The sequence below is a fragment of the Aplysia californica genome, unplaced genomic scaffold (assembly GCF_000002075.1).
Source record: "Aplysia californica isolate F4 #8 unplaced genomic scaffold, AplCal3.0 scaffold00038, whole genome shotgun sequence".
Classification (NCBI taxonomy): domain Eukaryota; kingdom Metazoa; phylum Mollusca; class Gastropoda; order Aplysiida; family Aplysiidae; genus Aplysia; species Aplysia californica.
Window position 1 is genome coordinate 1138724 of NW_004797308.1, and position 25708 is coordinate 1164431.

The following is a 25708-nucleotide window of genomic DNA, read 5'->3' on the forward strand; positions in this document are numbered from 1 at the left end:
AATTTTTAGTGTGCAGTACATTTGAGACGAAACCAGGTGCCTTACTGACTTGCATGTATTTGAACCTGAATAATTACTAGATCTAGATTTTTCTAGGATATAGATTCTAGATCTCTAGATCTAGATCTAATAATGAGACCTGTGTACTTAACAGGCTTGAGTCGATAGGGCCAAACCTAGATCTAGGTACGGCTAGAATGGCCTGGTCTAGGCGTACTTAAGTACGACTAGACTCTCAGTCTTAAGTACGGCTAGCCACTTCGTTTCTTATGAAATATAATCTAGATTATAGATCTAAATCTAGATCTAGATGATCTAGATCTAGATCTAGAATGTAGATTCTATTTGAATACTGTTACATTAAGATTCACATCTGGAACTAGATCTAGATTCTATATGAGATTTGGCTTCAGAACTAACCAACTAGAGATCAAGGTAGATCTAGATAAGATCTAGAGGTAGATCTAGTAGAGGGGCTCTTTGGAAATTGCCTTCCAGTTTGTATACACACACATATATATATATATTATATATATATATATATATATATGTAAGAAACAGAAGTGATTGCTAAAGGACAAAAAAGTGGTCATGTAGTCATGTAGGCTAAGTGAACCCTACCACATTAGCGAGGAATATTTTTCTGCCTTTTCTGTATTTAAAATGTATTTTGGCCGGATTTAACTTTGGTGAACTCACCATGGTATCAAGGCGCACTAGCCATAACAGTGGGGGGTTTGAGTGGGGCTTGCCCCCCCTTGATAGTGGGGGGTTTCAGGGGGTTTGCCCCTCTGGCAAAGATAATAATTAAAAAAAATCCCCATACACATTCTTCACGCTTGCATGGGGAATTATCAGTTTAAAAAAGGCTGCCAATGGAACGGGAAGGCAATTTCCAAAGAGCGCCAATCTAGAATCTGGGTCTAAGTAGATGTACCACAAAGGCTTAGTCTAAGTTCTAACTTACTTTACTGACTAGATTTAACTTTAATTGAAACATTTGGTTAGGGAATGGGGAGTAGATATTTGGTTGATTCTCCCTTTAAAGCTTACAACAACTCAGTTTCAGTCTGATACGGTACTCAAAAAGAGCTGAGAGGTAGTCTATTTAAACTATTTGTCTATATTTTTTCAGGAAGTTGTGCTTCACTTTCAGATTTTTTCTCAAGCCTCAAGCCTCGGGGCACTCTTTGGGAGAAGTGGTCCCGGCCTAACTCCTTAGAAATTCATACACAAAATCGAAAATAAAAACAGAAGTCGAGTAAAAAAGCTGACTGAGTTGCCAGAGTGAAAACACCACCGGTAAATTTATAGAAAAGGTCCAAACCCATTTTAGACTATCTTTCGGCACTATTTTATCATTTTTTTGAGTGCTGAGAACAATTTTGGCACTAAAAACTGTTTCAAACCATTATTTTTGTGAATTTAGTAGGGGGGAGACCCCCCTGAACCCCCCCACTTTTCCAGGGAGGGTGAGGGACCCCCTCCCATTTTTTTTACGCGACTTCTGTTTTTGTTTCGGATTGTGTACATAATGTATAGATCAAGCCTAAATTTCTATGGAGTTAGGCCGGGACCACTTCTCCCGAGAGCCAGCCTGGGTTGCTCACAGAGATAAATCATGCCATTGTATATCCTGCACTAGACTTGGCAGTGTTATAACTGAACTGCATATTTTTCTTACATAAATTTACTTTCACACACTCAATTTTATCATCTGGTTCTCTTTTGATTCTGGATATTCCTCATCCTTTTGTCAGAAAGCTGCTGTGCTATCTATGACTCTTACACAACAATAGATCGTTTTGTGTGCACTCTGTGCTGTTACAGCTTAACAACAAAAGAAAGAAAGTGAGGCTTATTTGGTCTGAAGACTGGCTTTTAAAATGAAATTATATTCACTCACAGTACTGTTTCTGAGATTATTTATTCATAAATCCTTTTGTTGCCAGGGGGTATGCGTTCTTACTGTCAGCACTGATTTTCAGTTAAGCTCGTTTCCCAGGATAGCAGCCTAATGTCACAGTGTTAAAGATCTAGCGCACTCATGACATATTTTGGACACCGGGTCTTCAATTGCCACTTTTCTCACTTTTCTTATTCCCCATTTCTTCCCATCTTACTCATAATTTTAAATAGCCTGCAAATCTAAGTCAAAAGGTGAATTTGTTTGACTTTAAAAAGTAATTTTGATATTTATGTTTTACGAGAGCATGCAGCTGCCTGCAAGCCTAGATCTGTTTTTATCGATCGCCTACATGCCTAGCAGTAAAGTTAATCAAGCTAATTTGGTACCGATACGCCTTTTATTTCCTGATACAAATCTACGCAGCGCTTGTGGCTTAAACTCCGTGCAAAAAATTAGAGCCAGGGTATTAGCGTCACGTTCATGTAACGTCATATAGGCAACTAGGAGTGGCAAATTTTGCCAACTTTCGTGACTTACATAGAGGAGGCGCTAAAAATTGAATCATGTTGAAGCTGTTAAAAATGATGCTTGTAAGTTCTTCGTAAGCCCTCTCTTCTTAATTATGTAACCATTGTCTCTAGACTTAATCATCAACACACATTCGTTGGATCTGTACATCTCAATGAACAGAAGAACAGTGACTTTTCACAAATCACCATACTGTGCATCAGAGGTTGGCAACCTTCTGTTCAGCCTAATTCCTCTACTTATTAATCATAATGACTGTCTCAATGTACTTTATATCAACTATCGGTACATTGTTCCCCTTGTTGCAAAAAGAGACGCTCGTGGGCTGGTTTTGAGCAGATACAGAAGATGTAAGCATCTGTGATGAGATGCTAACACCCTTTCCTGCATCACCCAACATCGCTAATTGTTTGTCTTAAAAGTTTGATTACATGGACTCGCTTAGAGCGGATTCCCCCCCCTCCCCAGGCAGTGCTCTCTCTGACTGTGAAGTGTCTTTAGGCCATTCCCAAAGGGGGGATATTAACACGTTCATATCATGCACAGTAGAATTGCAAATGGACTGATTTATCTATGTCGTGCTCATACTGTGCTGAAACAACATAGGGGGAACTGCTGTTTTTTCTTTCCTCATCCTTACTATCATCATTTTTCCTCTACTGCTTTTGCATGTTTGTCACTCTCTTGTGAATTGCTATTTCCGGGGTGCCTTGAAAGTCGAAACAGATTAAATTTTGTGCTCTTGAGGTTAGAGACGTGAGCAGAGTAAGCCTGATTCCCCGTTTGGATTTCTCTATTGACATCCACCCCTTGGCGCTTATGACCTTTTGCAGTTGCGAGCGCCGTAAAACCTTACTAAAACAAAAAGGAAACAAAAGAGCAGATTATAATTATAAAACCAGGTTCATGTTATGTAATGATTATATAAAGGTTGTCAATGTCATTACATGCACTGTTGTTTTCAAATGATTCAAATTTTTGCGGCCCAGCCGGCCTTGTTCTCTAAGCACCGATGTGGCCTAGTTGACTGAAAAGGTTGCCAACAACTGCTATACACTGAAATGTGACTGTGCAGTGTTTAGAAGCTTTTATGTCAGACGCACAATGCAGTGGGTGACGTTGATTTGATGACTTTGGGTTCAAAATTGACAAGTATGCTTTTATTTAAACAAAAACTAAAAAAGAAATCCTTTGATGAGGGTTTGAAGCTTCCTGTCAGCAGCCTTTGTTAATCTCATTACTCTGACAAGCCATGAAAAAAATGTTTGAACCTGATACAGTTGAACCTGCTCTAATGGCCATCTGTCCAAGACAATCACCTGTACAAATGATTACTTCCCACTCCCCACTTGAAAAATGCTACGAAGATTTTGACGATATTTCCTTAATATCAGAAATGCTTTGAATTATTCCTGTTGTTAGCATTTCTGTCACGTAAAGTTGTAAAGATACAGTTCTGTTTTACATTTATTCTCTTTTCTCTGTGTTGTTTTCTGTACTGATAACTAACCAGTTGAGTCGTATTTCACATTTTTGTTTCATATGGTATAATGCTTGAAACTCCTCTACTTTCCCTCTTTCTATAGGAAAGATATGACCAGCATTTGTGATGGCTGGCATGAATGAGAGACAGAAGATCGGAGTGATGTACCCACTTGAGGTTGAGCGTCTTCCATTCTTTTATAGCAGTATCAAGAATAGGCTGGAGGTTCGTATCAGATAATTGTCTTTCTTATTCTTTCAGTATTTTAGAACTATATCATCTTCAAAGTTTCACCATTGTCTCAGCAGTTATCATGCTGGACTACGATTCAGATGATCCTGGTTTACACCTGAGACACAAGATTTTAAAATTTAGATTCTTTTGGGTTTTCAAGGCTTTCCTCCCACTTGATTCGGTCCTGTCGGAGATGGAGATTAAATTTTGAGGTCCCTCTTCATAAACAGCCTTACTGTGTTGACAGAGGTGTCTAAACCCTCACAATGCTATAATTATCTCTTCAAAAGGGTTCGGCTTGAAGTAGTTATGTCTGAGAGATCTCATTTGTGTAGATACAACACAAAATCTCGTATGAAATAGCTATAGTTCTAATTTTATGATTTTTTCCCGTCTTGAAAATAATTGTGACCATTTGGCTGTGTGGTGTTGCCCATCTAGTAGGAAGACTTTATCTTTGTTCTTCTTAGCAGGGGCAAAAGGAACAAATTATTTAAGGGAAAATATAGATCGCTCGGAGTATTTCAAAGGAACATTCCAATTGAATTTCTTGATGACTTAAACACTTTGCCATCATATTTTGGGGAAAATCCAAAGAGACTGGGGTGGTAAACATCTCCAATCGGCGAAATGAGGCGGCAAAGTGTTAATGTCCTGGTCAAGAACATCAATGCCTTTTCTTTTTTGAAACTGATTGCCCCCCCTTCACCCCTTACCCCGCCCTGAAAAGAAAGAAAGGCTCTTGAATCTTTTGTGAGATAAGTTAAGTAACGAGAGTTGTTAGAGATATTTTAAGATCTGAGGAATTGTGAAAAAAAGGGGAAAATCTGAAATAAAGGAGATCTACACCTATAAAACTGTAGCGCATGTACTCATAAGCGTTGACGCAGAATCCGCAAGGAAAATGTCAGAAAGGAAGACCAAAGATATGGAGGCGAGCGGTACATGCGGAAATGGAAAAGGCGGGGACATCATGGAAACAGCTAGAAAAGGATGCATAGGACAAGCTGCTGGAGAAATATTGTTGATGGCCTATGCTCCACTGGGAGTTAAATAGGGCAAGAGAGAGAGGCATTGTTATGTTATGACTTACTTGTTGAGTCAGGAGTCTTGCGGTAGTAGATCTAGATGTAGTTGATGTTGGTGGGGCCCCACCTACTGGTCTTCTGCTAGTTCTTGGTTAGCCGATGTGTCTTGTTTCGGCTCCCGTGAGTGAGTGCTACTTAGTTTACCCATGGCTTGCCCGAAGTCACGTGAGGTGTCAGTCACGTGATGTGTCCTTTAGGCCTACATCACAATAACTATTCTAAAGGTGCATTCACTCTACAGACATGTACTCATGTTCTGTTCTGGACAACTTGCACTTACTTTGAAATCATAGAGTGTATCCAAAATAAAACTGTACTACTAAACAAACAATCAACCACTTTTTGACTGGGTAACTTTAGTTTGTCTTAGGGATGGACAGGTACTGGTATCTAGTACCGGAACTCCCGGTTCTATCGAAGGAGGTGTCAGTACCGGCCCCAGGCCTCCAGTTCCGGTTCTGGGAAGGAGCTGACACCAACGGTTTTTTACTGGGTCCAGGGAAGTGTGCAGGCCTAGGCCTAAGCCTAGCAGCTGTAACGTCAGGAACACAAAGCAGTGGGTGACCTTGTACATGACTCAGGTTCAAAATTGACAATAAAAAATGGAGTTTGCTTAAATTTAAGTGTGGCATAAAAAATCAGGTTCCACGCGAGCCACTTTGCTTATTTTGATATGCTGATTTCGAAAATGAAATCAATGTTTAACAGCGATAACTATTAAAAAAAATTCATGCCTGCAAAGTTTAATCCCACGCGGCGGCAAACTTCAAAGGGATTTTGCGTGCATTACAGCTCGCCTCTCCCGATTCTGACTTGTGTGTGTGGGTGTGTGAGTGTGTGTGTGTGGGGAGGTGAGGGTGGTGCTGATCGTTATGCGAGACGCAGTCTTTCACCTCCTGGTGTCACTCTCAGTTCCAGTACCGGTGCTGGCGGTTTTCGACACCCAGTGCCAAGGAAGGACCAGCACTGGGTTTCGCCGGTACCGCCCAGCACTATGTAGTTTGTCTACAGGCAATCCTTGTCTTTTCTTTGGTTTCTTTGGTCTTGACAAAATGGGTTGAGTCCAGCTGCTTTCTCTTCATACTCTTCTTGCATTGTCCAATGAATTCTTTCCCTTCAGTCTGGTGCAGCCCCAAAGACAAGATCATTGCTCCAGCATGGCCAACCTTATTGTTCTAAGGTGTGTCGCAATTTCATTTCCTCAGGCTGAAGAATACCTCCGTCAGAATTGCCGAGGTCATGGAACATTCCTGATCCGTCCAAATTCAAGTAATGATCCTCACTTTGTGAGCGTTTCAATAAGGTATGCAGAGGAATTTATTTGTATTTGTGACCTGTATATTATTTCTATCTTTATTTTTTTTTTTTTTCCTCTAATGAAAAAGACACATAGCAATGACTGATCCTCTGATAAGGACATCAGGTTTTTTATTTATTCTCTTCTGAGATTTGGAAATGCTTACGTAAATATTAATTTTTGGTTTCTAACCCTTTCGTTGCTAGGGGGATTGCGTTCCTACTGTCAGCACTGATTTTCAGCTGACTTTGTTTCCTTGGACAGCAGCCTAATGTCTCAGTGTTAATGGACGTGCGGTGTAGATCTAGATCCAGAGCAGTCATGACATATTTTGGACACCGAGTCTTCTATTGTCACTTTCTCACTTTTCTTATTTCCCATTTCCTCCCATCTTACTCATAATTTCAAATAACCTGCAAATTTAAGTAAAAAAGTGTATTTATTTGACTTTAAAAAGTCGTTTCGATGTATACGAGTACATTTTATGAGAGCACGCAGCTGCCCACATGTCTAGATCTGTTGCAAGTAAAGTAGTAAAATAATACTAGCAAATTTGGTACCGATATGCACGTTTTTTATTTTGGAAAACGAATCTACGCAGTATTTGTGACTAAAACTTCGTACAGAAGAATTAGAGTCAGGTTATTTGTGTGATGTATATGTAACGTCATATAGGCAACCAGGAGCGGTAAGTTTTGCCAACTTCCGTGACGTACACGGTACAGCACAGCTCTAAAAATACGCATTTTCCTGACGTACCAGGACGTACCAGGTATGTCATAAGGCAACGAAGGGGTTAAATTAGAGTTTGCCCCTAGAGACAGCCATGCGCAATTGTGTAATAGAACTTTTACCATGAGGCAAACTTATATGGTTCTTTCTGAAGAAATTTTTAGAAGAATAGGTCTTAACTGTTTTAATTTAAACATTCTGTTAACTTTAGTCGTCTTTCTCAGCTGGTGTCTCAGATTTGACCCAATAATTGTGGTCTCCGTTTGAGACTTGGAAAGTCATACACACATTGTTATAGTGCTTTATGTAGTTCTTGGGGTGGAATGGAAGATGTAACTAATCGTGGAGCTTTGGAGAGAGGATGAGTCATTCATAGTTCTTTGAGTTTGAGAGATAACATGCCATTTATAAAAACCCTGTCTTATCATCTTAATTTTTTCAGCATTGGTCCTCAAGAAGTGTGTCATGCGAAAGTTTGGATTGAGTCCATAAATGATCAGTTCAAGTACTACATAAATGATAAGCTACTCTTTGCAACCTTTGATGAGTTGCTACGTTTCTACAAGGATCACCATATTCACTGCAAGCAGAACATACAGAATGTTAAGTTGCTTCACCCGTTGCTGCTCCAGAGACAGGTAAGCACAGCAGAGCACTTTCCTTGCTACAGAAGTTTAATAGGGTGTCTGTTATGATATATAATAATAATAATAATAATAATAATAATAATAATAATAATAATAATAATAGCATTTGTATAGCGCATATCCCCGCTCAACAGCAGGCTCTATGCGCTTTACACTATATTATTACCCCAGCAGACCATAGAACACTCCGAAACATTCTCAGCTTCCCGGGAAGCATACAGTGCAAGCAGCTGATTAAGCGCTCAAACACTAACAAACTGACAGGATCTTTCGCTGTCTATAGCCGGGTACCCATTCCCACCTGGGTGAAGTGAGGAAAATTCGTGTAAAGTGCCTTTCCCAAGGACACAACGTCGGGTCCTTGACGGGATTCGAACCCACGACCTTACGGTTGAGAGTCCGAGAGCCTAACCACTAGGCCACCGACGCCACAATATATATATATATATATACTCCATATATGATTCATGTAATTGCCTGGTGGATGAAGCTGATACAGTAGTGTCCGCCTAACATCCCACCATTTACAATCTCGGTTGACTCAAGATAGATCCTAGTTTGCTTAACCCAATTCACCCTGCGCTGCCGCAGCAGTACACTTGTGTCCACCCTGGCTTGCAGCGAGCCGCGGGAAAAATTGGTCTGAATTCGAAACACTTACCTTAGACACGCATTGTGCCTGAACTATTTAGGGTATCAATATGAAATTTTGCTTAGATATTACTTAAATGTTCTTTTAATATTATTAGATAGCAAAATGAAGGAAAGAGAAGAGAAAACTATATTCTTGTTCCGACTTTGGACTCGTCTGCACTTGATTTAGCCATAGCAACTTATAGTAAATCTGTGGTCTAGATCTAGCTTTTTTTCAAAGTTTTCAAGGCACTGAAATCAGTCCGATCGCCTTGTTTTTCTATTAGGTCTATTGTCACTTTCTTTGCCGCTTATGCCTAAAACAAACTAAAAATATGGGTCATGTATTTCAACAAACCCAAAAATAGCCGTGGCACTGTTGTTTTTTGTGGCCTTTTTTTTTCTTCTTCTTGTCCATGAAGATTTCAATTCTCGCTTTCTTGCCATGATTTGCGGTGACAAAACAACAAAACTAACTCGTACTTGACGAAAGACTGGATCGAAACAAGCTTGCAAAAGTTTTTACAAGCTACAAGCGACCTATTATTTTCAATAGAAACCTGGATAAGTGGTTTGGACCTCGATTTTGTGGACTGGTATTTTGATACAACTATTCTCGTAGCTCGGTGGATGGAAGCGCGCAGCAGCTACGAATATACTCGTAGCTCGGGTGCAATGGGTTAAGATCCCATTGTTTTAAGAAAAGAGAATTTTTACTACTTAAAATTCACCACTAAGATCCCGCTCTGAAGGACTACCTTCAGCTAAGCTCCTGCATTTCAGATTATAATTTTTTGAATAAAATCCATCCATGGCAAGCACAGCTGATCGATCAAGCTGCAATAATTTGGGTCATCTTACTGCTTGTTGTGTCTTCAGGTTTTGAATGTAAGCCTCTGTTGTTATGCCTTTCTTTTTTATGTTTAGACTGATATTTTCTTCACTCTTGTACTGGCTGCAGTTTTATGCTGCCTTTTTAAAAAGTTGTAAAAATGAGATCTCAATTGAGGTCATTTTTTTTTTTACAGAGAGGGCATCGTTTTGAGAGTAATAATATTCCTAAACAAAAATTTGAGACACTGGATTTCAGTAATCTGTTGGAAATTGTACCTTGTTTGGACCAAAATGTTACTCCATTGCTGTTTGTTATGCTGTTGTAGAGATATTCAAGAGAAGTTATTTTGGGACATGATATGAAGAAAAAAATAACGGGTGTCTAAAAAAAAAAAAAAGGACCCATTTAAAGGGCAATAACTCAGTCTTATTCAATAAAACTTTGAAGAAATGAAATTCAACCAGGGGGACTTTACGTTTGTCAAAATGAAACCATGTTAGAAATAATCAAGTTTTTAAAATTTCAACCAAAATTGAGTGAAAGTGAAATGCAAAACTTTGCAACTTCTTGAAAATCAACCATTGGCCTACTGATCTATTTCAAATAGTCACTATTTGTGCATTGGACAGCAAATTTATGCAAAAAATTATAATGCCAAATAAACCCAGGGAGGTGACGGCTACTCGAATCTCCCAGGATTGACTATTTCTCTCTGCACAAGCTCCAATACACCACTGGAAATTTTGAATAATCCTGTGGCATGTTTTTGAGTCGATTCTTTGGACTTCCTGTTCGACATTGAGTTTCAACTGTTCGATCGTTTGTGACTTGTTTCCGTAGACTTTGTTTTGTGAAAAATAGCCCCAAGGTAATATTAATTTAAAGGGCTTAAGTTTGGAGGAATGTGGTGACCATTCATTTGTAAACTTTTGGCCTATAAGGCATTCCCCAAACCTCTCTTACAACTGCGCAAGGGCCACTCTTAGACATTTTGGGTGTGGGCCCATCCTACTGGAACCAGGCTTCTTCAACATAACACCTTCTCCTCCCGAAACCTCTCCAAAACTTTCTCAGCATAGTGAGATATCCATCTGATGTGAATGTGGTGGTTTTACTGTCCTTGTACTGAAACCAGAACAGGCTGATCACACCCCTGTAGCTGAACATTTCAAAGAAGGCAAATTTTGCGTTTTACCCTAATTTGGTTGAAATTGTAAAAACTTGATATTTGACAAAGAAACTGATGGATTTTCTTCAAATTAATAACTTGACGGTTGAATTTTATTTGTTGGAAGTTTTGTTAAAATTAGTGCACTGATGACCGAGTTATCGCTCTTTAAGTTGGTCCTCTTTTTTTTTTTAGACACCCTGTATGTACTTTGTTGACAGCACATACTTGAGTGTGTAATAAAAATAAAATTATATGTGATTCACTTTTAACATAGTTTGAAAGGAAATGTGTCTGTGTATTTGGCTCTTTTGATTGGCTTGGTCTGTGCTGGTACATGTTTAATGTCTTTATGGTTTTGTGCTTCAACTTCATTTCCATAAATTTTTCAATGAATCCAAACAAAGGCGAAAATTAACTTGTTTTATTCTTTGTGTTTAATGCATTTTTTTGTCAGGGATACACTGTGGGCCAGCCTACAACTTCGCATACCCGTAACCGCACAAAGTCTGAACCTGTTGTTTCAGGTGAGCTTTACATAATCCCTCTGTAGTATAATGTACAGGGTGATCCAAAAAAAAACGTTACAACTTTTTTTCTGAATTACTCGCACAAACATTTTTCTATAAATTGTAATTTGGAACAGGTGTAATTCTTTTGAAAGGAATTTGCCAAAACATTTATGAAGTAGAAACTTATTTTTGAAAACCAAAATGGCTTACTTAAAGAAAAAACACCCATAAATGCAAAATGCACCAATTCAAAATATGTTGTAAAGAATGTCATGAACCAATTGGTTTCCTTTTTTACTCTTCCTTTTCTTTTTAATATTTAATTTTCAATCCCAGTAACATTTAAACGATACTTCATTTCTCTCACACAGTGAGTTAAAAAAAAGACAAACATTTTTATTCTAAAAGTCTTAGAGCCAGTGCTCTACATCTCCTCCTATGGCCTTAAAACATTTTTGACATGCCGTTCGTAATGTTCAGTGTTGGCCAAACACAAGGGCCCACCAAACCGTGAATGGTTAAAACCGCACACACTGTACTCTTTTCATTACGAAGTGTCTTCTTGATATAATAGGGGGGTGGATGGGGTACCCAATAGACAGTATTTATGTAGTTTACATCCTGAAAGGTGAAGATGGGCTTTGGCACGGCACCAAATGTCATCAAGGACATGCTCACACTTTTCAAGAAGATGGACGAAACATGAACACATTACCATGCTCTGATCCATATCAGCCTCGCTAACATGAACATTTAATGGTACTGTCATAGGTGAAGATCTCCCTTGAGAATGCAGACCCTTGAGGTATAGAAAAGTCCTATCCGCAGACATTTCAATCATTGTCAGGACAGAGGTTTCATTGGACTCGACTACTGTATTCTGCACCCTAGTGACGTTTAATGGTTCATGGGGTTTGAATGGTGCATGCATGTTCGACCAGAAGTGGTCTTTTTGTCTGAGAATTTTTTGACCTGATTCTCAATAGATTCAAATTGATTGAGTATCTTTACCCGGACCGGACCATCAATGATTTATTTATAGAGGCACCAGCCATCCATGTCCAGGTGCTGTTTTAGCCTCTTTTTCCTGTATTCGGATTAATAATATCTTTTTGCCACTTTATTGGTTCCGCTTCTATGTACCCCATATCTATGGTTCTCAACCTGGAAATCGCCTATAATTCGCTGTAATTGTTTCCCCCCCCTCCCCCCACTCCCTCTCATCACCCCCCCCCCTCCTCATAGTGTCATCATTTATGTTACCGTCTATTTTTATCGATAACACGTTTATGGATTAAGGGGGGTATTAATGATAAAAAAGAAAACCTCCCCCCAATCAATTAAATAATAAATAAATAAATAAATACATACATAAATGATAAATAAATAAATAAATGATGCTAATGATTATCATAATAGAAATATTGATAATGAGAAGAAGAAGAAGAAGAAGAAGAAGAAGAAGAAGAAGAAGAAGAAGAAGAAGAAGAAGAAGAAGAAGAAGAAGAAGAAGAAGAAGAAGAAGAAGAAGAAACACGGCCATAACATCAATATAAAAAACAATAATGCTAACAATAGAATTCATTTGAGTAAAATAATGAAATAATATTAAAATAAAAAATGGAGCAATATTATTATAAATCAAAATTTCTAAAAGGACACTACTTGGAATTCGCCGATTGTATGGGATCAGATACCTTGTATGAATACCTTAAATTAGGTAATTCAATCCATACAATTTGAGGTTATATGTTCAGATCACCATTCTTTTTTTTTTTTTTCAAGAGGAAAGCAGATGTCTATTCTCATTTTGTGTTTGGTCATTCTATTGAGTTACATCTATAAGACCAATCTCCTCGTGGTTTAAGGAGTGGAAATATGATGTATAAACTCAACTATTGCATTTTTGTTCTTTTTGTAGAGGGTCACATCCTTTTACCAACATCCTCTTGTGTAAGGAGTGGAAAGAAAGATGTAGAGACCCATGTTTTAAATCACTTTCAACTTGTAAAGTTGCTTGTTTTTGTTTTGTAATAAGAAAATCAGTCCCTTATGATCCACCCTCCACTGCTGTTGCTCTAGCCTATTTAGCCTATGTATCTGTATCGGTGAAGGTCATTGTAATCAAACAAAGGGGGGTATCCTTCCTAAGAAGTACAATAAGTGAGACTAAAATGATGAAAACACAAAAAAGTAAGCATGATAACCAAAACAAAATTATTGGAACTTACCTCATTGATATTACGAATAAACACACACACATACAAACCATATAGAGGACAAAAACCAAGCTTTTAAACCTTTTTTTTTACTTCAGAGAACAAACACCCACATCACTCTTCAATTCTGTTGAACCGGAAGTCAGTATCTTAACCCTTGACATCAAAGAAGGCCTTGGGGGCACTTTAGCTTTCTTCCGAATACCTCGTGCAAAACTTATGAAATGTCAGAGACGATGAATTGGAAGTGAGTTAAAGTTCCAACAAAAAACTTTGTTCTTTACTTAACTTAATCACGATCTCGCTGGTAAAGGAATCTTGAGAAAAACAATATCTACAAACTTCTGTTGACCTAGACTGCTGTAGCTTGCAATATGGCACGATCGTTATGATTTTTAGTGGCAGGCCTAATGTGAACTAGAGCATCATGCTACACTAATGGGAATAAGGCTAAAATGGGTTGTTTTCTTATGGGCTCTCTAGAGCAAAACTACTATGTGGAATTATCTAAAATGAATATCTGTCGAATTCCTTTTGGCTGCCAAATATTGTGTTCAAATTTGAAACACAGAGCTTCAACATTACATGGAAGAAAATATTTACAAAAAAGTTGTTCAAGTTTTTTTTAGATCGCCCAGTACTTTATTCTCCTTCTCTCTCTCTCTCTCTCTCTCTCTCTCTCTCTCTCTCTCTCTCTCTCTCTCGCTCTCTGTGTGTCTCTGTCTCTGTCTCTGTTCCACATACACCCTCACACACACACACACTCTCATACACACACATGCACATATGTGCACAAGCACACACTCACACACCCTCTCAAACACACACATGCACACACTTACACATCCTCTCAAACACACACACATACATTACATGCTCAAACATACACATGTGCTCTGACTCAACATATGCCATTCTCTCTCTCTTTCCATTTTACTCTCTCTCTGTCTCTTTTTCTCTGTCTCTGTCTCTGTCTCTCTCTCTCTCTCTCTCTCTGTCTCTCTCTCTCTCTCTCTCTCTCCCTCTCTCCCTCTCTCTCTCTCTCTTTCTTCTGTTTGTCCCTGCCTGCTTGTCTGCTTACCTGCCTGCCTGCCTGCCTGCCTGCCTGCCTGCCTGCCTGCCTGCCTGCCTGCCTGCCTGCCTGCCTGCCTGCTTGCCTGCCTGCCTGCCTGGCTGTCTCTCCCCCTCCCCCTCTCTCTCTGTCTCTCACGTAAATACCAAAAGTGAAACGGTTGACTCTCCTTCTCTCCATCCATTTGGCCCAGCAGTCCCCCCTCTGCCAGAGAGACCACCAGCACCACCGTCAGGCAGGCAAGGATCTTCATCTGCGAGACATGGTCAGGAACTGGTCACTGGAAGTAGACCAGTCCATCTAGGCGGTGGTGCTCTGCCGAAGCATGGTGTCATGACCCATCGACAGTCTGAGAGTAACTTTTTCCAAGACAGGCCTGACCCCTCCGAAGTAAGGAGGCAGGCAAACAAGGGCAGGTCTCAGTCCTTTGACATTCCTTGTACTAGCTCTGGTCTGCTGCCAGGAGATGATCCTACTTACTGGAAGTACAAGCCTCCCCTACCTTTGCCTCTGCCGGAGTTGGATAAAGAGGATGTGTACTATACACAAATCTACAATAAAGATTTTTTTGAAGATTTCTACCAGCATCTGAAGGAGACTGATGTGTGCGAGTGTGGCCTGAATCAGGTGCGTCATTTTCGTTTTCCCATTTGAATTGGTGTGCAAGTTCAGAGTGGATTGGGCTGTAAAAAGTTTGACCACTTTAAGAGTAAAACCTGAGCCTCAGCTCTTGACTCATTGGTCACTGTTGTACTGGTACTTTACTGTTCTGCAGGCACTGCGGCATTGAGGTGTATTTTTGATTGCGTATATCACTTGGTTAAATTCTTTCTTAGTCTATCGCTCGGTTTAGTGCTCTCATATATATCTAGTATTGACAACATAAGACTCTCTCTTTGTGGGATGGGGATTTGAATCACCTTTTATTCTTCTTTCAAGTTTTAACGGTGAGTGCTGACATTTATTGTGTAGTGGATGAATGCTTGTGGCCTAGCTCGCTAAGGTGGGAACTTGATTCCCCAGTGAGGTAATATTCTTTTTAGTACCTCAGTTGTTCTTATGAGATGTATTATCAACAGCCTGGGTTTATCTTAAAAGTTAGGGTAATAGAGTCTGTCTCATATATAATCTAAATTGTGTTGATGTGGAATGTAAGAACAGTTTTCATCATTTATAATTAATGTCGATCTTTTTGCTTGCTTGATTTTTTTGTTTTCCCTTGGCTTCCAGTTATTGAGATGTCGGAGTTCAGGTTTTAAAGTACCTCTTTGATGATATCCAGTCTCTGTAGCAGTGTTCACATGATTTCACACTTACTCTTTGACTGGCCTGTTCATTCTAATTTTTCAAGCCAGTCCCTTACAGGGCAGCCTCCAAACAACCAACCAACCAGACTCTCAACGGCCTCCTTCCTCCCTCACCCCACCCACCCCACCCACCCCCCCAACAACTTGTCCCACTTGTGAAAATGAGCAAAAGTGTCGCTGTGAACAGTCTGCCAAATCATAAATGGTCTTTACCTCAATGGACCTGTAGTACTTTGATGGGTTTTGTTTTGTTTTTGCGGGTGGTTGGAGGGTAGGTCCTACTTCTTTACGTTCCCTCTGTTGTTTCTGTCTGTCTGTCTGTCTTACTTTTTCCCAGCACTAATTGACCATTATTGTGATTATTTTTACTCAAACAAACAAACAAACAAACAATCAGATGTTTTGATTTTCTTCCTTGTACTCTTTGCACTCTTCTAGTATTCTTCTTGTCCTCTCCACAGCAGAATTTTATCCTTTTTCTATTCTTCCAGCTCCCTGAGGTGAATAAATAGTTGGTTAGGTACAGTTGAGCCTGCTTTAATGGTCACCTGTATATTATAAGACAATCACATGTACAAACGGCCGCTTCCCATTTCCCACCCTGCCTGTTGTTTACATCATAATGACACTGTGCAAGACGGCCACCTGCTTAACTCTTTTCCTACCAGGCCAAAATCCACCACTGGCCCAGGGCTTTTCCCTGACCTATTTTTACGCCCCTGCCCCGCCAAAGGAAAGTGTCGAAACATCCAACTAAACACACACAAACCATATCATATGGCCCATCGAACTGAAGGTTATAAAATAATCTATCAGATGGTGGTACAAAATTGAAGATTTATTCCTACTATATAAGTTTGGGGTTTCTAAAAGTGATTATGTAATATCGAAGGTGTCATTTGAAATCAACAATTTTCCAGCGTTGAAAGGTCATATCTACAAAAGTACAATAACAGCATTTTTCAAACTTCCCAGGTAGGTTGCCTCAAGTAATGCAGAGAATTGCTGAAAGTTTTGTATGAGTACCTAATATAGAAGTGAAAATATGCGACCTGTACTTAAGTCAGGGGAGGGCTTTTTTTCTCATTTTTACGTATCGAAGGGGACGAAAAAAGCAGTGAAATGACTAAAAATCGTCTCTCAGTACTATATTTCCTTTTGCATCTGCTAACAGGAAGTCTATTCTATTATTTGGAAATCGTGGATTGGATGGGCCGAGAATTTTTTGTCTTTTCATTACTGAACTGGAATAGATAGCGAGCCACTGGAGCCGTATTTTGCGGCTCTCGGTCCAGCGAGGCCACGTCCACGAGCTGCAAAATGCGGCTCGTGGTAGGAAAAGTGTTAAATAATAATAATAATAATAATAATAATAATAATAATAATAAATAGCATTTGCATAGCGCATATCCCCGCTCAACAGCAGGCTCTATGCGCTTTACACTATATTATTACCCCAGCAGACCATAGAACACTCCGAAACATTCTCAGCTTCCCGGGAAGCATACAGTGCAAGCAGCTGATTAAGCGCTCAAACACTAACAAACTGACAGGATCTTTCGCTGTCTATAGCCGGGTACCCATTCCCACCTGGGTGAAGTGAGGAAAATTCGTGTAAAGTGCCTTTCCCAAGGACACAACAATTGGTGGCCATCTTTGACTTTACTTCGGCTTTTTTCAGCTTGGGGCTGTTATTAAGCCCTTTTTTTCTTTCTGAGATGTCAGTCACCACATTACCTTTTCCTTTTTCTGATTGGACCAGTGTCTGTGATTTAGCGGTTTGGTTTGGGGCTCTCGTGGCCTAGAGGTTAAGGTGTTCGCCTCCCGGGTTCGAATCTTGGTAGCGATGGAAAAATTTCCTTCTCTAAAGTTGTCTCCTTTCGCCTCCTTTCCTGCTCTCTAGCTTTGTTCTATCATCTGCTTTCGTCTCCACTTTCTGCCACCACCCCCTCACCTCCTTTGCCCCCTCCTCTGGGCTCCTGACTCTTTCTGCTCTGCAGCCTTTCTACTGCTACTCCTTGTCTCCTTCTTACTATGTCTTTCAGCCACACCCCTGATCTTCTGATAGGAAAGATCTACACCTAGCCTTCTCGGACAAGGGGTAAAAATCGCGGAGGTCCCGTGTGCACGTTGCGCACATTAAAGATCCCTTGGGGGTCTAAAGTTAATTAGAGTAGGCTTCGGCCGCCATCCAGGCAAAATTCAAAATTTCCTACCAAATGAAAATGTTTAATGTGTCCTGCGCGCTCATATGACCTTATGCAGTTGCGAGCGCCGTAAAACACTTACCAAAAACACTCCCCCCCCCCCCCTAAGAAACAAAAAAACCCCGGTTAGGCGCTTTTCAGTTCCACGCAGGAGACCTTGGTTTGATTCCCGGGTGGGGAGAAATTTTATAGAGTATCGCGGTCTTTCTGCTGGGATGTTGTATCCCTCTCAGCCTGGGTTGGCCCTGACAAGCAGGGTCAGAAGCCTGCCTCCTATATGATCCAAAATTATTTTGATAGGGCGTTAAACACATACATTAAGAAAAAACAACAACCCAATACCCTCCTGAATGGTCCAAGCAGTATGTCAGTGTCATGGATTGCAGAACCATTTCTTTTCTGGTAAATGTCCTTTTTGGTTATCTCTGGGTGAACAGTAAAATCAGAGTTCAAGATCCTGATACATAACAAGGAGTCCTTTTAGACACTCGACTAGAACAGACAGGTTTTGCTTTGCTGTATGCTGGAGGGTTCAGTAAGTAAGTACAGTTGAACCTGCTTGAATGACCACCTGTCAAAGAAAATGACTGCTCAAATGACCACTCTCCCCTCCCAATCCCCCCCCCCCCCCCCCCCCCCGGTTGCATTGTTTCTATATTATAATAACACTGTCCAAGATGACCACTTTTGTCCTTGACAATGGGTGGTAGTCACTGAGGCAATTAGTCTGAGTTCAAATCCAGGCAAGTTGGTTTACCAGTTTGAATTTTGTAGGAAGGCAACTAGCTCTTGAGGCAAGTTGTGTTGCAAAGAGCTCAAAGCTTTAACTCTTGAAGGACGTATTTGACACATAAATTCGACCAGCAGCAGACCAGTGGCAGAAATAAAGCACATTTTGAACCGTCATACACAATTAATCTGAAACACAAATTTGCATTTTTTCATTGTGTGCTTGTTATTACCTGCCCTTTAACAAATTAGTGGAAACATCTGTTTGGAAAAAGAAGGTATGCTCCTTTTTTAAAGTCCTCCAAAATAACTCGTCTTCAAGTGTTGTAGAATGAATTGAATGCGCGTCGTCGAAGAGTTAAATTGATAGTCTTTGCTCTCTTTATTAACAAAGTTCAGTCGAACCTGTTATAATGGCCACCTGTGTAAGACAATCGCCTAAACAAATCGTCGTCCATCTCACAAAAGGGCGTAAGAGCATTTTTGGCATTTTTCAGGAGAGCGTTTTAAAGTTTTGGACACTTTTTATGTTCTTGCTGTGTCGTAACCGTTTGCTTTTTCGTTTACATTTTTGGCAAGATATTAGTACAACCACCGATTTATCATTCCCTGTAACGGTTATAGATATTGCGTCATCAGTTTTTTAAGATATGGTCTAAAATAGCTGATACGCCTGTTTGTGAGAACATAATTATGTCCATAAAGACACAAGATTGACAATACGCCACATCGTTTGGTAATAGAATATAAGAGAAAAGAGATTTTTTTCTTGATTATTGAACAGGTTTATCAACTCAATATGCCAAATTGATCAATTTTGGGGAGTGAAAAACGACAAGAAAAAGAAAATGAAACAGATTTAGGGTCTCCACGATATGAAATGTAAATAACTTAAAGAGTTAAGCTTTCTTTCTTTTCTTCAAGGTATTATAAGAATTTGCACAATACAATGAGAATAAAATTACTAGTACTGCACAGGTCCTTTCATTCAGGACTGCGCACTATCCTTAGACAGCAACAATATTAGTAGAAAGATAAATTCTGAGCATGTGTAATGAATTTGTGTAATACCTTATAAACGTTTTAGCCCATAGTACTTTGTTTATCAATGAAATATTGTGCAAGTGTTTGTTAAGAAGAAAGATAAATGTGGCAGATTTAGAAGAACATTATGTGTTCCTCCAGTCTGATGAAAAGCTGTACTTGGCTATAGGGAGTTTTTTAGGCTGTTCAATGGAACGTCTTTGACTTGATTTTTCTGGGGCTTAAAGATCACTGATTGGTACTGTGGGTTTGTAGGAAATAAATAGTTATTGAATAGTCTCTGTTGAGTCTGTTCCATAATATCTCTTCAGTTTATGATTATATTGCAGCTGAAAGCATCTTCTTTAAGTTTTCTCACTGTGGCTTTTCCGTGGATGCGATTGTTCAGCCTTTGTTTTGTCTCCTCTTCAGTTCAGGTTTGAGAGCTAGTCCTTTTAACTCGAAACTGACCTACAGCAGTGATGTGAGTCAACAGCGGGGAACCTCGCAATATGAGCATTAATAAGGGTGGGAAGTTTTTCATCTCTTTCTTTGACAGTTGCTGGGTATCATCATCCTCTTTATTTTACTTCAATAGTTTCAGCTGATATTGTCTTACAGATGGCGGTGCTCCATCGACAGTCAAGTAATATGTACTGGTCTTCTGTCCGTGAGAACAGCTTGTCCCTTTCATTCATAGATTCAGGGCAGTCAATGTGACCAACGACAAACTCACGTTATAGATAATGGTCTCCAAGTCTAATATTGCTGGAACATTTCCTCATGTGTTTCATTCGCAACAGTGAGACAGCTTCGACCATATTTCTTATAGCTTTCAAATTCATACCTGTCTCAAATCCTGTGCGCGCCAAAATGTGTTGCCGTTATAGGGCTAAGGAACTCATCTCCAAAATGTCCTTTGTGGTTAGCTTCTTTATACTTATTGGACTGTGGACCTTTCTGAGCAGTCACTTCTTTGACTGCACCTTCTGTCATGAAATTTTCAGGTTGAGTACAATATCCAACGACGATCGAGTTATTCTCTTCTGGCTTTATCCGTTTTTTACTCATAATGCTACATGGCTTTTTTTTAAAGACTACCATGAGCCTGTTTCTTCCACAAAGTGACAGTATGTATAGCACAGGAGCAATACACACCTTCAACAAGCTGCAAATATGTCCTTCTTGCATGACACAGAAACCAGGGTGGAAAGACGGGTCAGCATCTAAATCGTCAATATAATCAGAACTTTCTGCAATACCACATCTTTGGGGACTCATGGACCTAATTAAAACTTTTACTTGTAGAAAATATTTTTAAAAGTTGATGTTTATAAGCTTACAAATGAGCTAAGATACTATCACTTTATGGGTACATGAACATCAAACGCTGAAAGCAAGGATGAAATTTAAAGCACAGGTACCAAAAACAACACTGTCAACTTGAACTCATGGTAAGGAAGCGTATAAAAGTCCCTCAATGATGCAGCGAGAAAGAATCGCAAGACTACTAAACATGAAATGAGATGCATCCCCCTCATTTACAAGTAAGAAAACAAAAGGAAACATCTCATACCATGGCGTATGCGGTCACATGCCTCCGTATTCTCACAGAGGGGCGTAAGAAGGCATACGCCTCTATGTGAGATGCAGTTTCCTGCCCGAGAGCTATAGGGCTAAATGTTTTTTGCTCATAACTCCGCCATTTTTTAAACTATCGATACGCCGTTTTGAGAGAAGATAGATCTCACTACCGGACATACCATGGTGGTGCTAACTCAAAACCGGTAATTTTGACGATACGCCCTTTTGTGAGATGGGCGACGAAATGATCAATTCCTGCTTTCCCTTGCTTTTAAAAAGATATTAAAATGACACTGTCGGCCTGTCTAAGACAGTCACTTTTCTTGAACAATTTTAGCTGTATAAATTTGCCTTGTTTTGATGGTTGGTCCATGCTAGAATGTGATTATAACGGCAGAATACTTTTATAATCAGGTGGATTCAAGACTTCCTATGGACTGGACTGTTCATCGCAGTAACGACAGGAGTACCTATCAGCGCATCTTTTTTCAGAAAGATTCGCTTACCACCTGGGAAATGCCAGATGAGATTGTACCTTTGATGAGTGACCGTGAGCGTCGGTTCATCTTGTTCTTGTGCAGGGAAGGGAATAGCCCCGTGCCGAAATGCCTCAAGAAATATTTACGCCTCATGGGAGCTCTGGATTCAAATGTAAGAAATGTTTTGTTGCACTATGTAAAACTACTAAACTTTTAACACTTCTGTTAAAAAGAAAATGTTCTATACTGCAGTGCAGCAGGGTGTGCCAAAAGTTAACCTGTACAGGTGTTTGAACTTTTCAGTTTCATTGTTTGCTGCATAAACACAAATTGCTACCTCAGAATTACAAAGTTCTATCTGACATTTTTTAGCTGTATTAGGTTACTAAGACCGTGAGGTCAGAAACGAAATGTTATTCGTAAAAGCCTGACATGTTGTGAAACTCAAAATCTTTAACGTCACATTTCTAAAAACTCGGTACTGAGCAGACAGAATTTTGTAATTCTAAGGTAGTGAAATGTCTGTTGTAGTGCTTGTCAACCTTTTTGTAGCCAACACCCACTTTTCCACCCTAAAGAGGCTAAAAATTTTGGCACTGTCTGCCTATGTGTTGTATTTTCAAGTGGGGCATTTAGTAAAACCTGTCCTTTCTCTGGTGATTTTTACCGCTCACAAAATTTGTCAATTTTCCCACTAGTGGACGATATCACTCCCAGGTTGACAAGTTCTGGTCTGTTGTATTCATTTACTTGCCTGTTATCTTGTTATCATATAATTGAAGTTTAATTTATGGACAGAAACAGATGTATTTATATAGCTCTTTATGAAATGTCAGTAGTATTTACTGTAATTTTATTGAAAAAAAGTGAGTTTTTTAAAGTATGGGGTAAATTTTCTTCATGTGTACTCAACTTTAGAAAACAGCTGCTCACCGAGCACAATACTTCCTTCCTTCAGGCTATTGGTTTACTGTTCTATTCTGGATGTATTTTCTGCTAGTAAATTGAAATATATAAATACGTTCCACTTTATTGACCCCCTCGGGAAATTTGTCAAACAATGGTGTACGTAAACACGCAAACACAGTTGAACTGGGATTCAATGAACTTTTATAATTCAACGAAAACTTTGATTCAATGAAACGAGTTGGATTCTCAGTTTTTTTTCAATTAATAAAAATCAAGAAAAATAACATGGATTCAACGAACATGTAAATGAGCAAGCTTGGATACAACGAAGTCGCTTGAAGGGTGAACAGCTCTCTCTGATGTGACTTCGTTCATTTTTCTCTTGCAATGAACCTTCTCTGTTCCTGGAAACCATCCATGGCATGTACGTTCGTGATGAATTATTATTTGCTTAGCCTGTTGTTTATATCTGATGCGACCTATCAGTGGCCTTCTTTCATACATACACTCACGCATTGTTAGCATGCACACATGTTTTAGCGTGTGTTGGTGTTCGGTGTCGGATGGGCAGCCAGCACATGTTTGATTGTGTATGTGTGTGTCTTGGGGGAGGGGACATAAGCAGACCGCGCGTGAAACGACAGTAGAGATACAAACACGTCGCAGGTATTCCGTTATCCCCGGCTACTTATCAACAGTACAATGATAAGCTAGTCTGGTCATAGATCTAAGTAATGAAATGCGTTCTGTGAAATCAAACATTGCCGTATACTAGACTCAGCACAGCAGCATAACTTGTTCGGCGAATAATACATTATAGATGATAGATAACACAAGCCTGCATTAGAATGAATTAGCCCTTTTGCACAGTGTCCTGAAATCTTCCAGCATTTCTTCGGTATGGCATCAAAGAAACGGAAATGCCTCTCATTTGAAAGCAAACTATATTTGATTGGATAGGCGTACATTATACATTGCTTGTTTGGTGCCTGTAATTATCTTCACAAAAACCTCATGTCTGCTATAACGAACACTCGGATTCAACGAAATTGAAGGTTGGGCCAACAACAGTGTGCAGTGATAAGTTAATGCATGAATAATACACAATATCAAAAACATAGACAGTCCACACACCATTGCCGGTTGTCGGTGAGCATGGGCTTAAAGATCAGAAAGTGGGTGAGACTTTTGGTTAACCAGGAAGAGACTATTTAAGTTTGATTGGGATAAGCACATATTTTTATTTAAATTGGTCATGATACAGAATCTGGAAATTATTGACTCATGTAAAAGTGTAAAAAAAAGCAGAGCGTTATCTGTTTAGCTATATTAGAACTACAGACTGCGTGTAATATTTTTCTGGTTTTTTTGGTTGTTTTTTTTTTTTTACTAACTCTGACAACTATGTCTTTCCTCAGTTTACGGATGCAGTTGCCCATTTATCGTCCAGTGGAGGTTCCCAGGGGGGCACCCCTACATCGAGATTCTCAGGCTGTTCCTCCTCCTCTTCTTCATCCTCTGGCTCGGGACAACAGATACTGAAACAGGGCACCCTCAGCAACTTTCAGCAACCATCCAACAGCTCCATGAGGGGCCCAGGTTTGTGGGCACAGGATTTCCATCAGGCTACACCAGATGGGACTGTGTCCAGTGAGGTGGAATATGAAAGGCCGAGTTCGCTGTTTCTACTGTCCTCAGAGTCAGCAGAAGGAAGGCAGGCTATGGTTGTGACTGTGGCTAGAGGGGCGACCGGTGGATACCCGCCACAGGTTGTGAGTCCAGGTCTCGCCCAGTCTACTCCTGTAGTCTCCTCTCAGAATATTGCTGCTCAGGGGCAGCAACAACAGCAACTACAACAGCAACAGCCACATCAGCAGCAGTCGCAGTTTTACGATACCAGTGACGGAGGCCAGTCTGTAAAGTACATGAAAGTGAATACTCTTCAAGGTCGTCCCGTGAACATGTCTGAGGAGTCGTGGACTCCATCAGCTGATGGGACTGGCTCCCAGCGCTAGCCTTAGCCATGTGGGTTTCATCAGGTTCTCTCTTGTCAAGTTCTCCTAGTTAGAGGTGCTTCTTTCTTTCCTATCAAATGTCTATCTACCCCTCTTATAGCTCCTAATGCTTTTCTTTGTACACTAGTCTCTAGTGCCACCTCTAATCTCAAGCATCATATGACCTATTTGTGTTGCAAGTGCTGTAAAATTCTTACTAGACGTAAAACAGAGGTTCAATGTCCTGGTCAGTCCAGCAACCTGCCGAGACACTTCTAAGATGGTCAGTTGTGATGATTTCTGAGGTTAAGACAAAGAGGGTGGACGCTGTATAGTGATAATGTTTTTGGAATGGCTTTTATTTATTTTATTTACCTTTACAGCCAGGCCTGACAGGTTTTGTTTTCATACTTGTTGACATTGTTGAAGGTATTTGAATGTTTTTGCTTTTCCACAGCTCTTTAAAGGACGTAAAGAATAACAAATATGTTTCTGAGAGCTGCGGGGTTTTTGACATTGTACAATTTGTCCCAGTAAAATGGCTGCGCTGTTTCGAAAGGTTACATTTACAATAAGAAAATATAGATATAATATTTTTATCAAAATGTATGCAATAATTTTGACACTTTATTTTTGTATATATATATTTTTGCCCTTTTACTGTTTTCCGTTGTAGAAAGCATTTTTCTTTGTCTTTCAAGTATTGTTAGAAAGGTTGGTCTGAAACAAAAACCCTCTTTTAATTTTTTTTATTCATCGTATCCCTGCCAGAGTTCAGGGGGTAACTGGTCATCATGTAACAATGCAGTTGATTTTTACCCAAATGGCAGTTTTATCCACATACAACCTTGAATCATTCTTTACCTGACAGACAGCGATGTGCTATTTTCCAGGGTACCGCTACTCTTAATATTTACACTGACCAGAGTAGCTTCAGTTTTGAGTTGGAATTAATTTGGAATTTTCCTCAAATGTGGCCTGAAGGGCCTATTATTTATGATGATAGAACCGCCAAGGGATTTTTAATATGGGAAACTTTCACATGAGACAACTGAACATTTTTCTTCCTTTTCCTAAAAGACTTGGTGCTAGATCCTACCTACCGAAGGAGTGGGGGGG

General features: G+C 39.7%; 1 protein-coding gene across 2 annotated transcripts; it reads left to right on the top strand.

Annotated features, from left to right (window-relative positions):
* The first annotated feature begins 3883 nt into the window (after positions 1–3883).
* LOC101857467 lies at positions 3884–25668 on the top strand. 2 transcript variants are annotated; one of them, XM_005091959.3, is made up of 7 exons: positions 3884–4145; positions 6448–6545; positions 7714–7909; positions 11012–11081; positions 14551–14984; positions 21622–21858; positions 24014–25668. In XM_005091959.3, exons 1-7 carry the CDS (start codon positions 4047–4049, stop codon positions 24608–24610), a joined length of 1731 nt encoding a protein of 576 aa, XP_005092016.1. In that variant the 5' UTR covers positions 3884–4046; the 3' UTR covers positions 24611–25668. The 2 variants fall into 2 exon arrangements, with proteins under 2 accessions (XP_005092016.1, XP_005092017.1); XM_005091960.3 differs by having other exon boundaries at positions 3885–4145; positions 14554–14984.
* Positions 25669–25708: the final 40 nt, after the last annotated feature.

Coding starts and splice junctions, on each gene's coding strand:
- LOC101857467 (XM_005091959.3), top strand. CDS start 4,047: ATGGCTGGCATGAATGAGAGACAGAAGATCGGAGTGATGTACCCACTT. Junction 4,146..6,447: donor GTATCAAGAATAGGCTGGAG/GTTCGTATCAGA, acceptor TCATTTCCTCAG/GCTGAAGAATACCTCCGTCA. Junction 7,910..11,011: donor CGTTGCTGCTCCAGAGACAG/GTAAGCACAGCA, acceptor TTTTTTTGTCAG/GGATACACTGTGGGCCAGCC.